Here is a 14,985-nt window from a genome sequence, read left to right on the forward strand (position 1 = left end):
ACAAAAAAGTTAATAGAAAATTAATGCTCAAGATAAGGAATACCTTACCTACTATGATAAATCAAATTCTCCAGGTTCAGATAAACTACACTGGGATAATAAAAGAAATGGCAAATGTGATTGATGAGTCAATGACCTCCCAGGCAGATTTTTCCCCATTCTTCAGACTTGGAGAATGACAAATGTCCAGAACTGCAAAAAAGGAAGGGAAAGGATCCTGCAAACTATAGGCCAATGAGTTTGATTTTGACCTCTGGCAAAATTCTGGAGCATATTATTAAAGAAAATAGTGAACATCTAGAAAAGGAAATAAAACAATGATCTCAAAGAACCAACCTGGCTCCATCTTCATACTAGAAAAGTCATACTTCTTTTTCTGATAAGATTATCATGCTGTAGAAATGGGTGGATATTGAAAAGAGACGAATTTAGCCTTGATTGATATCAGGAAAACATTTTAAAAATTGTTAGCTGCTCAAAATGGAATAGATTATAAACAAAACTAATGTTAAAATTAGAAAGGAAACTGAGGAAAAAATCTGTTCAGCAAATTTATCTGATTAAAGGTATTACAGTCTAAAATGCATATATGTATACATATATATAAAACTAAATGTATATATGCCTATGTACGTAGGTATGTATGTATCTAAAAAGAACCTAATCTGTAATAAGAAGCAGAAAAATGGAACTAGAGAAGGGAAGTTATAATTGTCTGGATAGAATGTGTGGCTGACACACTGCAGAACCGCATCCTAAAGTAGCAATCTCATATTTGAATCTGCTTCTTCCCAGTAAGTTCCATCAATGGAGCCTGGAGCCTGAAGCCTTCTTGGGCGGGGGGCGGTTATAGAGATAATAAGGGGGTAAGGTTTCTTAACTTTCTCTGCTTTGAATATTGAACATTGTTTTTGTCTTTGTAAGCAGGTTCAAGCTTCGACCACCTGGCAGTGACTGTGAAGGTGTACTGTTTTTTGGAGAACCAGCACAGGGTAAGTGCTTATGGGGTTGGGGGGGGGGGGGCGTGGGGAGGGGAGAGAGGATGAAGGGAGATTAAAAAAAAAGCAAAACAATGATATTCTCAATGTCTCTCAAGAACTTTGAAATTGATTGTGCAGCATGGGAGACACAGGACTGCCCAGCATGGCATGCCCTCATCAGAGTGGGTGTTGTGTTCTGTGAGCAAGGCAGAATTGAAGCAGCCCGGAGGAAACGTGAGATGTTTAGTTTAGTGGAAATTTAGAGAACTCACCCCAGGTGTTCACAAGGGACTATTTGTACCCGACCTGTGGCAGAGCATTCCGAGCTCTTATTGGTTTGATCAGTCATAGTCCAACACTCTGCAATTTGACTCTAGCATTAGGAAGCATTGAGGGGCATATATTCCCAGTTCCGATAAAGATTTTTTGTTTTTTGTTCTGATAAAAGATTTTTTGTTTTTTGTAGAAAGACTAGTTTTAGCCAGGGACTCAGAGTTGACAATAAAGAGAATTATAAATCATTTTATACTGCTTCCCAGAGTGGAGAAGTGTTTAAGTAGAAGGAAACCCATCTGGCAATAAGCTGGTCATGAGGTATTCCCTCAGAGTTGTTTTAATTTGCATATAACTTATGAGTTATTTGGAACATTTTTACGTGATTGTTAATGCTTTGTATTTCTTCTTTTTGAGCATTGCTTGATCATATTCAATCACTATTTATCTACTGGGAAATTATCTTTATTCTTATATATTCTTATTTATCTTGGATATCAAATTTTATCAGAGAAATTTGCTACAAAGATTTTCCCCAATTAACTATTTTCCTTCTGATATTAATAGCACTGATTTCATTTGGGCAAAACCTTATCAGTTTTATGTAAACAAAATTATTCACTTCATCTCTTCCAGTCCTCTTATGCTGTCAAGAATTTTCCCCTTTTAGTTGTGAAATTTATAGTTCCTGTTTCTCTATTTGTATGTCTTTTTGTATCTAGATCATTTAGTTTATTATGGCATAAGGGATATTTGTCTAAATCTAAATTTCAATTTTCTAAGCTGTTTTTGTTAAATACTAATAGTTTGGATATTGGATTTATTGAACACTATGCTATGTTCATTGGCACTAGGAAAAAAGTTTTACTTTTAGTTGTAGCTATAAAGGAATCCTGTTTAAGAAAGTTGTATTCATGAAAGACATCTTTTAGGTTGACTTTTTTTTCTCATGAGCTAATATAGTTCAAATATGTGTTTTTTACTTTTATAAGCATACTATTGTGACAGTTGTAATCTGGACTCCCCCCCCCCCCAATTTCTCACAATCTTCATGCTGGAAGCTCATAGTTCTGCAGCTTCTTTCTCCCTCTGATTGGGATGTTGGAGGTCTATTTCTTACTTAAGGTTTACCATTTTCACTTTTTCTTCTATCAATTTGTTTTCCAGTTCTTTCCTCAAAAGTTTTTCATTTTTAAATCTCTTGCTCATTTCTTTTAGTATTCATGTAGTTCTTGTAAGAAATATTATTGGAGTTTTGAGTTTCTGAGTCATTTTTTGCAGTTATATATTTTTTTAGTTATCTCTAAATTTTCAATAATTTTTGATACTGACTGGTATTCTCTTCCTTCACTTTAGTTCCTGAATTGGGGCTTTGCACCAGAGCCAGACTCTGCTTTTAAGTTGAATCATTTGGTCCCAACCTGGTGCTTTTGGACTACCTTAATTCTTTCTCAAGGGAGCTCCCAATCTTGCTACCTTTGAATACAGAACCTTACATGTGTCATTCCAGTTGCAGGGGGAGCCTAGTCTTCCTAGTTTTTCAGAAACCATCTCCTTCACTATTTTTTCCCACAAAATACTATTTCATCATAATCATATACCACAACTTGTTCAGCTATTCCCTAATGAGTACCCCTTCAGTTTCTATAAAGCAGGGTATAATTTTAGAAGTCTACCACTTCATATACAATTATCTTCTATTTTTTTATGTAGAAACTCATTGGGGGGGGGTATCTATTAAGTGCAAGAGAAACAGATGAAGGGCGGCTAGGTGGTGTAGTGGATAAAGCACCAGCCTTGGAGTCAGGAGTACCTGGGTTCAAATCCGGTCTCAGACACTTAATAATTACCTAGCTGTGTGGCCTTGGGCAAGCCACTTAACCCCATTTGCCTTGCAAAAACCTAAAAAAAAAAAAAAAAGATGAAAAGATTCATGGGATAGATGATAGATGGATGGATAGATATATAGATACATAAGATGGATGGATAGATGGATCAATTGGTGGATAAATACATGGAGAGATAGATACATGGTATGATAGATGTATAACAGAGCTATACAGATTCATGGATAGCTACATGGCTGAAACCATATATTAATCTTTAAGAACATTCAGATAATAATGGCAGTTCAATCTGTATGGTTCTTTTAGTGGTTGAGTGGAATGTTCCCAATTTCTCCTGATAGTGTAGCCCAAAGGTCAATCATTTGTTATCATTATTTTTATATTTTTTTAAAATCACCATAATTTCACAAGTATTCTTCCTCCTTCTATGAATCTCTTTAAGAACTATTGTTTGAAATGTTTTCCTTAACTTCCTATGTATGCCTTCTCAATGGGTGAGGAAGTAATTGAAAGGCAATTAGAATTCAAAATTGTTTTTTAATGTTAAAAATTAATTTAAAAATCTTCTTTGACCATTGGGGAAAAGCTCTTGTTCTTATAGAATTAGTCTTTTTTAAATATATGGATATTTTAGTGTATTTTAAAGCTTCAATAGTTTCAAACTCCACTAAGACTTTTGAAACACCATATTTCTTATGGCACAGTGGATAGTGTCAGGCTTGGAGTTAGGAAGCTATCTTCCTGAGTTCAAATCTGGCCTTAAGACAACACATACTTGGTATGTGTTCCTGATCAAAGCTTTCAGTTTGCCTCAGTTTTTTTCTCAGCTGTAGAATGAGCTGGAGAAGTAAATCACAAGCCATTATAGCATCTTTGCCAAGAAAACCTAAAGCAGGGGTTATGAAGAATCAGTCATGGCTGAACAACAAATTATTTCTTGTATATCAGAAAAACTTGCTGAAAAAAGCTAACCACCTAATTTTAACCATATTAAATTGTGAAAACCTTTTCAGTTATCTATTTTATCTTTGATCCTCTCCTTTGCTTGATCATGAATTTTTTCCTATTCCATAACTTTTTTGTTTTTATATCTAAGCAATCCTTTGGGATTAGACATATTTTATTAAGACGTTTATCCAAATCTATGATTTTTAGTTATTTAGGGTCTATTCTGTTTAATGTATTCTTTATGTTGGACCAACATAAAATCTAACTGTTCATGATTTATACTTAAAAACATTGCTCGTCTTCTTTGTCCTAATTTTTTGATATTTTTATATTAGTAATATTTTGTTTTCTTTCTCTACTTGGTTTCTCTCTGATTAGGTAATAAAGCCATATTGATGTCATGGAATTTAGATCCTTTCTATCCTATCCTATGTTGGCAAAGTTTATCAGAATTAATTCTTTGAACATTGATAGAATTTACTTGTAAAGCCATTTACTCTTAGGGAGCTTTTTCTTTGGGAATTTATGGCTTACCCAGTTTTTTTTTGGGGGGGGAATTGGATTAGACTATTTTTTATGTTCATCTGGCTATTTTCTTCTTTGTAAATATTAATTTATTCCATCTGGTTCATTTTGTTAGCATATGATTGAGCAAAATAGAGTTCATTTGTTATATTTTCTATTATAAAAATGGTAATTTGGGGTTTTCCTATATCTTAAAAAACCCTATTTATTAAAAATTTAAAAACATTTAGTTATATCAATTCAATGCTATTTTCACTTTTTGATTTTTATTAATTTCCAATTTTCAGAATCAGTTTTATTAGTATTTTGTTTTTTGATGCCTTAGTTTTCAAGTGTTTTCTGTTGCATGCCCAATTCATTGATCTTTTGTCTTACTGATGTTTATATACATAAATTTTCAGCCAGGAACTAATTTTATCTCCAAGTTTTTGTATGTTGTCTGTCACAAATTTGATTAAATCATGTTGCTCCTATGTTTTGACCCACTAATTCTTTAGAATGACACCTTTAAATTTTTAATCCTTTCTTTAACAATGTTTTTAAATGATTTTTTTTATATTGACTATAGACCTTGGCAAACTGCTAATTTTGTTTTGTTCAGTCACTTCAATCATATTTGGATTTTCATGGCAAAGATACTGGAGTGGTTTGCCATTTCCTTCTCTAGTTCATTTTATGGATGAGGAAATTGAAGCAGCCAGAGTTAAGTTGCTTAGCTGGTAAATATCTGAGGTCAGACTTGATAAGTTATTTTTATATTATTGATTTTTCACTCTTTCATCCAAATTTGTTTAGTTTTTTTCCTTTAAGTTCTAATCCCCTTCCTCTTTAATTCCTAATACAATTTTTTTCTTCTTAATTTCATTAAAACAACCTTAACATCCTGGTGTCTTATTTCACTGACTTTGTCTTAGTGTTCTGTGGGAATACCCCCCCACCCGAATTAGAATGGGAAAATGTCCTCAATGTATATAATCCCTTCCAAAAACTCTTATATTTCCATTTTAAAGATTTTAGTTAGTTCTGGTCTATTTTTTTTTATAAATCAATAATGCTTAGAAATTCTTTCAGTAAAGGTCCATTTTCCATCTGCTGTTTTGGTACACTGTTTTGTGTTATTCTTGAATCATTTTATCTTCTGCCTGTTAAAACATGTTCAAACTCTCATCCTTTAAAGTGCAGCTGCCCAACTGTTATGTGTATATGTTATACCTTGGTATTTGAATTTCTTTAATTACTTGGCAGTTTGTCTAAAAATTCTGGATTTGGGGCAATTATTTTAGGTGTCTTTATGGTGGTGACATTTTGCCCTCTCTGCTTCTGATAGAACTAGGGAAGCTTTCATTGATTTTTATCCAAATCCTTATTTTGGGTTGTTTTCAGGTAAGTGAGTTTTAGATCACAGGTACTGGTAAAATGCTAGCAGGCTCTTGGACAATTCAATTCACTGCAAAATTTTAGAATCTTGTAAAGTGAGGAGATTATTGTTCTGTTTGGCTAGCTCCTCTCTCATCTGGGCCAAGAGCTTCAGGGGTGCTGACCTTATTTAGGCACTCATAACTCGTGGTGTCTGGGTACTGGGGGAATAGTAAGGGGAAAACAGATGTGGATGTGGATGTATTTGCTGTAGGGTTTCCTGGATGAAAATCATTATTCAAACAAGATACTTTATATTCAGAATATTTCTGCCTAAGAATCAATTGCCTGGAAAAAATTACTTTCTTAAAACCCCATGAAACAAGAGGTAGCACTAACTTACTGATGAACATAACCTTTCTAAGTTTAAAAACATTAATTTATATCCAGAGCTAATGAAAAATGTTTTACTTCTACCTCCAGAAAATAGGAGTATTCTATCTTATTTGAACAGTTCTTTTGAATAGTCCCCATCCAACTATAGAATGTTACCTCTAAGTATGGCTAGACCAATTGTTTAACTAGTAGCTCATTATAAAGTGTGTTAAGGTATAGGTCTTAATTTGACAATTATAGCAGACATCTCATATAATATGGATTTATTATTTTTCAGATGCCATTCTAACATTATTTCTAAGTTCTAGCCATTCTGCTTTTGCTCATACAAAAAGAAAAGTATTAAAAACTGAGTCCTGGGGCAGGTAGGTGATGCAGTGGATAGGACACTGGCCCTGGAGTCAGGAGACCCAAGCTGCAAATCCAGCCTCAGACACTAGCTGACTTGGGCAAGTCACTTAACCCCATTGCCTTGCAAAATAAAAAGAAATCCTCCATTTAATAAATTATCAAATTAGCATAGACCCATTAATTAGGCATTTTTTCCTCAATGTTAAATGTTCTTAATAATGCCATTAATTATACTAGTGGTTTTTATTCTATCAAAGTGCTTCTTGACTTTAAGTGCTTTTGCAAAAATATGACAATGTTAGTTTAGAATAGTGAGTGGAGAATAGCGATGATTTATGTGTTAGCTATCAATGTAGACATTGCTTCCAAATACTTGTGGAAATGAAAGACTTTCTACTAATATAATCACAAACATAGATTCCATTTGGTATTTCAAAGTCTGAACTATCTTATCCGGTGATAATCAGAAACAAATTATTATCCTGTGATAATCAAAACCAAATTATTAGCCTGAGTACCCACCATGCTTGCTTATATATTTTTATTCACATTTGCACAATAAAGTGTTGATATACTTAAGTTCATTACTCTTCTCCCTTGAGCATTTCTAGAATAACACCCCTAATCAAGAATAATTTTTGAAAAACTTTTAAAGAACTTTTTTGTATAAGTGTCACTTTTTAAAACCAGCAAAACAAGTTTTGTAGGTATTAAAATTAGCATACAATGGAGCACAATACAGCCTACTGAATATGATTCAATAGATGAAAACACGGACAAAGGCTAATCATTATTAACATCGAGAGGGATAAAACAAGACATAACCTCACCAATGGCAATTTCACCACCATGAAGATTAGCACAAAACCCATAGCAAAGGATAGAATCAGACCCTTCAGATGCTCCTTTTTGTAATTACATCACGTAGTTTTCAACCCCCCTCCCCCCAACATCGCAGAGCCTCCTAGATGAGACACATAAAGAGTTCAAAAGCTCATCCTAAATGGAAAGACAGGCAGCACACTGATTGATGTACTATTGGAGAAACAAAAGTGGTACAACTGTTAATTATTAGTTTGGATTCATACCAAGTTTCACTATGGGGACGACCCTCAAGACAGCCACAAGCCCGTACCAAAATTTTCATTAGCAGCACTCTTTTATAGCACAAGAACTGGAAAAAAGTTAAAGCCAAAAACTGCATGAACTAATGAATTCTTGTGCAGTAAGAAATGAAGAGAAGCAATATGATATAGTGAAAAAGACCTGGCTTCAGAGCCAGGAAGACTTGGATTCAAGTCCTCCCTTTGACATATACTTTGTGACCTAGGGCAAGTCTGTTAATCAATCCAGGGATTGGTGAACTTGTTTATATTTTGACAACCATAATTCTATTTGTTTTGCTTTGTAATCCTAAGTATTTTATGCATTTAAAAACATTCTTAAGAATTTTAAAGGCTTTACCAGTTGCCAAAACTTCACAAAAAAGGTTAAAGATCTCTAATGAGATTTGACTTAACAGCAAAGGTGCTGCCCTGCATTGGTAGAGGGAGTTTCTTTACCAGACAGTACCCTTTACCAACAGATTTAGTGCTTTCCCCTTAAGAAATGTGTAAAGATATGTCTAATAGAGAGCAAAAGTAGATATCCAGTGCTCATGAGTACATTCATGACAATCTTTAAAAGGATATCAAACTTCTTGATGGAAAAACAAAGGGATTTGGAAAGATAATTAAACATCTAAATTTCTCATAGATGAAATAGACTACTAGGACAATAATTGGAAACTTCATTTTTCTTTCTGGTTTTTGCTTTGTTTTTGCCCCAGGGTAATTAATCTAGCATGGGAAATGCCAACTGTATTTCAAAATAAAATGGCTGAACATTGTCTACCTGTCCATATGGAAAAAAATTGAGTGAATGAACATTTATTGTTTAGATTACGGTGTTAATAACTTGAAGTATTTCAACCACCACATACAGCCACAGAACTATGACCAGATGTAATAAACTCCATTTTTGAGGCTTTCCATAGAGATTTACTACAGCTACAACTTAGAAATTGTGACAGCTTTAACAAGGCATTAAATAATTTTCTATTTAAATAGTTATATAATACAACTTTAAAATTACATTCATTATCATGAAGTGATTTGTCTTACAAAAAAGCTTTAAAGTATATTAAAGATGTAGCATATAAACATTACACTACAACAACTTTTTGGTTGAAGTTAAAACACGGGTCACTAGAAAACAAATTCTGACAGATGCCCTTTCTGCTGACCACCCAAAGAAGGTGGGCTGCTTATTTTTTTAGGCTTTTTAATATTTCTATCAGATTAGAAACTCAGGACCATACCATGCCCTTTTTTATGTACTCCCTTTACAACTTTCTTTCTAAGTCCTGATCCTTCTAATTGTAGACCCACTTGTGTGTGCCAAACTCAAAAACAAGTATTTCTACCTACATCTTTCTTTAGTGAAATCATAGAATTCAGTTGAAATTAATCCTTAGATATTAAAAGGAAACTAAATGGAATGAATTTAAATAGCAATGAATGCATTTAAAAAGGCAACTAGTTTTCCTGAAATTCTATTTCATTTTGGTTGACAAAATGTTCTATTCTTTCACCTTCATTTGAAAGAAAAAAAGGAGAAAGGTTTATACAAGGGCACACCCACAAACTTTGTGTTTTGAAATAGGTTGATAATCTGGGGAGAGAGATACACACGTACACACACACGTACACACACACACACGTACACACATACATATATATGTATGAATGTTTCTGTAATTACATAGACCAATTTAAAAGCTACATTTCCTGTCCATCATACAACTGTTTTTGTCCCAGTTTCCAAACTTTCTTAAGTTTTGACTCAACACAAAGATGACCACTTTTCAATAATACATCAATAATTTTGAGTCAATAAAGGAAAAATAAATGTAAACCAAGTTTATTTTGCTTTTAAGTAGTGTTCTTAAAGCACTACAGCATGGTAAACAATGTAAATTAGTATAAGTCATCTCAAAAGCCAGAGTTTTTTAATGAGTTGTTAAAAAGATGCAGCCTATTCTAACAGGATAAATATTTTTAACCATTTCACTTCGAGTTAATGAAGGCTCACAAATGAGCAACACTCCTCATTGAGGAAAACAAAAAGCTGTTGTCGACAAAGCGACAGCACACACACACAAACAAAAAGAACTGTGTAAAAATAACTAACTGTGTTCCCATACTCTTTGAAGTTGCTTTACAATGGGATGATATGCACATGATCTTGCTGCAAACTTGCCATACAGACTTGTAATACATGTAGTCTAGCCATCCAATTCAGTCCAAGTGGTGCTACCTCCAAGATAATGCAGCACTATAATAATCCTTTAACAACGCAATTGTTTTACTCATTACTTTTTCTTCTAGACTGAAATATAGGCTAGAAAGAAAATGCTCCCTAATTAAAAATTGGTATTGTTACAGGAAAAAAATTGTATAATTTTGCAATAGAATTTACAAGTATATATTTTTTTTCAAATTCAATTTCTTTTTCCCCCCATCCCAGCCACAAAATGGGCATGAAGTAATATTGTTTTTTTTTTAAAATGCCTTAATTCTCAACTTCATGCAAATCTAAATAAAGATGACCAAAACAAAAGCTTAAACATTGGAAGGGTATTTCACAGAAAATTTCTTATACAAAAAACACATAAGAAAAAGGGCCACTAGGTGACATTTTAATTTACAAATTGGCATCATTTTGGTCAACAAATATCCAAATGCTGTTTTCTTCTACCACAACAAAGCAGCTGTACAGAAAAAAAAACAGCATAACTTGTTTTGATTTTTAATCGCACATTTCTTCAGGAATTTCATGTGGATTAAGGATGCCAGGGACAGACATCTGAAGTTTGTGTTTCTCTTCCTGAGCCTGTCGAAGGGCTGTTTCTCTTTCTTCTAAAAACAGGTCAGATGTATCTTCACCTGCAAATTCCTGTAAAAAGGGTCATTTAAAATGCTTATTTCACGCAACATTCGCAGCAGTTTTTTAAAAATAAGATTTTTAAAATAAAAAGCAACAAATTTAAATAACTTGACCATTAAAAGTTTTTTCCAGAATAAAACCATTATTAAAATTAACATTTCCTAAGGCACAATAATCACAAGGGATGAGGAACTGAAAGCAAACTATATTAAGGTATCTAAGCAAAGAATTTATTTCTTAGAAATAGAGGTTGCCATTTAATACATTTTTCTCTCAGTGAACTAGGTCATACAGAGCTTCATTGCAGTTATTAAACAGTAAACACTAAGCAAATAAAAGCTTAAGCTTTATATCTATATATCCTGTATGTCTTGCCCAGTATTATAACTTAAGCACCTTCCCAGGGTAACAGTGCTTAGTGCACAGCAAAAATCTGAATTCTCATACTCCAAGACTATTGTTTTTGCACTATAAGAGATTAATAGACAAAACACAAATCATACAGCATTCATGTGAATTATTTCACTTGATCCTTAATTAAAATTCTAGGTTTCCTTTTTATTCCCATTTTACAGATGAAGAAACAGAGGAGGCCTGGCAAGTCACTTGCCAAAGGTCACAGAGCTTTAAATGTTTGTGGCAGGATTCAGACTCGATTCCTCAGGCTCCAGGTTGAACACTTTACCATCTACCTACAATTAACTCTACAATTTTTTCTTAAGTGTTCTTAGTTACCTCAAGGGTCAAATTATTGGTACTTCAATGATTAACCCCCAAATGACAAGGGAGTGGGAACAATGAAATCATATATATAAAGATACCTGGAGACAGCAAAAAAACTTAGCCACATTACTTATGTCTTATATTTTTGCTTTGTTAAATATTTCCCCAAATATTTTAATCTGGTGTTCAACAAAATTTGGGAGTATCTCAGGTCACTTGTTGGAATACAATTTAGTTAAGATTTCAAGTAAATTTAATCTTAGAACTTGGCTTTCCTGTGTGTTCTCAATTTGTGACAGCTCATTGGACAACTTTTTGATCTCTGATGAAGGCCTTGCTTCACTCTTTGTTGGGTAGCTTTCTTCCTGATATGCCTCAGGAGGGGGTTACATGCAACCTTTGTGATTCAGTTTCTTGGATGGTGTCAGATCAGGATCCCTGGTCGCCTTTTAAATGACATTCATTTTCATTCTGGTGGCTCAAAGTTCCAACAGAAGGTAAGGAACTGTGCTAACCTCACATGAGTAATCCTAAGATTACCCTATGAACAGTTCAATTTAAGGTCTTAGTGCACTCAAAAAAGCAGAATAGGCAATCTATTAAACTGTATATTGGTCATTTATGAATGACAGAGAAAGCATAAGATTATTTAAATAAATATTCAACTAATAATCACTGGTCAAAAGTGACCTTTTAAGATCATGTTTTAACTATTATATATAGCTCAGTTTGTGGCCTGTCACAATGTAAATAGTGAATTCATTATAACATTAAAAAACAGATAAATTCCATATAAATCAAATACAAAATTTTTGAAAGTTAATTTGTTGGGGTTGAGGAGAGTAGGGACAATGAAAGATGTCTCATTCCCATGGCAGTCTAAGGACATCTGGGTTCCCTCATCACATTATCACTACTACCTTTTTAATTTAAATCTTGTCCCATCTTATAAAAATCTTCCCAATATATCCAAAGGCCTATCCCTTATTTCTTTCCTTTAAATTCCATTTTTAGTACAATCCTAATTTAGTAAAATTCCCTTCACAGGACTCCCCAAATCTTAATTATTATTAATTTTCTATTGAAATAAAACAATCGTTTGAAGGTACAATGTTATCTGCATTCTGCTACACTCCACAGTAATTAAGTTAGTATTGTAAGAAAATCTGAATAACATACCTTTATCTGTACCAGGAAATCCCTAAGATGTTCCTTGAAAGCAGGGATATCCTGATTTAAACTGAAGAGTCCTGTTACAAACAGTTTAACTTGCGCACTGAAAAGTAAAAGAAGTGATGAAATCATCAACATGTCTACAGATTGTGTTCAAAAGGCAAATTTTAAAGATTATGTACTTACTCCTGCAGGTGAGGGAAAGCAGATTTGAGAAGATTAGCCACATACTCCTGAATAAACATTTGGTTGTTAACTGGACTCCCAGGATTTAAAGGTGTACTTATTTTTCCTTCTTCTACTAAATTAAACATGTATGCAAGAATTGAAGCATGCATCGTTAAACCTGAGGATAATATGAAAATCATTAGTATTCTCGTAGGCTAAAACTTTATGTATTTACTGTAAAATTCAGAACTTGACCTTTTTATGTTCTTACCAGCAGTATGTGAGGTGTCTGTTACAACTGAAAAGATGTGCTGAAGGATATCACAGAAATAGGTCTGATAGAAACTCTGAGCAGCAGCTTCTTCTTGTGCAACATTTTGCAAGAGCGTAAAGAGAATTTGTAGGCCTAAAACAGAACAAAACAATCAGTTTTTATATTAATGAAGATACAATACTGATAAAACATCTTTTAGCTTATCAAATCACTTATACTGAAGTGGTAAACTAGTACATATGCAATTTATTCTATTTGCCCATTACTCCTGCTTTAGCAAAGCAATAAAAGTAAAAATAGTAGATAATTTAACATGACTTCATTGGAATTTTTCCATATGCTTTCTTATAAAAAAATTCTTCATATAAAATTTACCTTGAGTCATTTCAACCTGAATGACAAACTAAAGCACAGAAATATTTAAATGTAACTAATTAAGTGATTCAACTGTGAACATATTTAACTACTCTACTATATTATAAATCCTATGGAGCAATTTTATTTTACTATCTTTTATACATAATTATCTGTAAACTCAGACATTTATACATTCAAGAAATGTGAAAAAAAATGTTCAGAAGGTAGAAAAGAAAATTAGTGCAAAAAGATTTGGGATTTATTAAAAGAGAAAGAAACCCCTTAACTTATATAACCATTAAGAAAGCGATTGCATACTTTCAGACAGAATCCTCTGTGTTCTGCTGCATTTATGGAATGGGTGTGGTAGTGGTATGATGGTTAAGTACAGAATTTTTAAAATTATATTTTTAACTTCATTTCACAACTTTAACTCAATTCCCTACATTATATGCTTATAGAATGGAAGAAAGTCAAGAGATGTAAAGATCAGACTGTTATCAGTTCTTTTTTTGTCTTTGCAAGGCAATGGGGTTAAGTGATTTGCCCAGGGTTACATAGCTCAGGTCCTCCTGATTTCAAGACTGCTTCACCTAGCTGCTCCTTGTTATCTGTTCTTCAAAGTGAAAACAATTCAACAAAGCAGCTCTAATCCATTACTATCAAGTTAATTTTTTTGAGATTCTAGAAATAAAAAATATTCTTTCTGCATACATCAAGACACCAGGCATACTCTATTTGAAAATCAAATTTGGAGTAAAATTAAGATACAGATTCCTATTAATCTTGTAGTTTATGAATAAATATCTCAAGGAAAACCATTTGAATTAAGATTTTTCTATATTCTTTACCTGTATCTGCAACATTCCTCATAGTATGCTTGAAAGCCCAGATAATGGAATCCAAAACTAGTTTAAATTGTGCAGGTGGAATGGCCAGGAATGCTGGGAAACAATGAGAATTTACAGCCTGAAGTAGTAAGAAAAAGTTTGTTCTGTGTTCAGGATACTCTTCAAAGTCCTACAGATGGAGGGCAGGGAAAAAAGAAGTTAACATTGTTCTATTTCCTTAAGATTGCAAAGAGCAAAAAAACCTGTGAGACCTACTGACCCTAGTTCCATAATCATGCAATCACTCATTCCTGTCCTACTAATAAAAATTAAGCATTATTTAATTGTCTATCACCTTTACAGAATTTTTATACATAAACAGTTCTGGGGTCAATTTTTTAAGGCCAAACTCTGAGGTGACAGTGGGTAACTGAAAAGCTGCTGTCATTTGTTAATCATAAATCAATCTCCATTTAGACATGAAAACATCCATTTTGAAGTATTTCTGTATCAATAAATATATTTTATTTATAAAAATAGAAGCTAAGTCTTCTACACTGTTTTGGCAAACACATTAAATTTTCTATGTTTGTGTTTTAGTTAAATAAGAATCAAATGAAAACGCTGGCACCCATGATTTGTCAGGACATTTGAATTAACACTGGTCTCCAAAGGATCCTTGGCAGATAAGTTTAAAGTATAAAAAGCTTAGTAAAGGTTAGAAACAAAACCAAAGCAGTTGCTTTTTCTTGTACCATTCTCTTGTCAAACTTCTTTGGAAAGAAGATAAGGCAACC

The 14,985-nt window shown here is 33.2% G+C and overlaps 1 protein-coding gene across 1 annotated transcript in view; it reads right to left on the reverse strand.

Annotated features, from left to right (window-relative positions):
• Positions 1-9,621: 9,621 nt before the first annotated feature.
• XPO1 (exportin 1) overlaps positions 9,622-14,985 on the reverse strand; it is a 54,682-nt gene continuing 49,318 nt past the window's right edge. Inside the window, exons 21-25 of the mRNA XM_074206866.1 lie at positions 14,210-14,378; positions 12,999-13,133; positions 12,746-12,905; positions 12,566-12,662; positions 9,622-10,672 (exon numbers count right to left, since the gene is read on the reverse strand). Coding sequence (XP_074062967.1) covers positions 10,526-10,672; positions 12,566-12,662; positions 12,746-12,905; positions 12,999-13,133; positions 14,210-14,378 — 708 coding nt within the window. The 3' untranslated portion in view covers positions 9,622-10,525. The remainder of the gene's footprint in view (positions 10,673-12,565; positions 12,663-12,745; positions 12,906-12,998; positions 13,134-14,209; positions 14,379-14,985) is intronic.

Source organism: Macrotis lagotis, chromosome 1 (assembly GCF_037893015.1).
Source record: "Macrotis lagotis isolate mMagLag1 chromosome 1, bilby.v1.9.chrom.fasta, whole genome shotgun sequence".
Classification (NCBI taxonomy): Eukaryota; Metazoa; Chordata; class Mammalia; order Peramelemorphia; family Peramelidae; genus Macrotis; species Macrotis lagotis.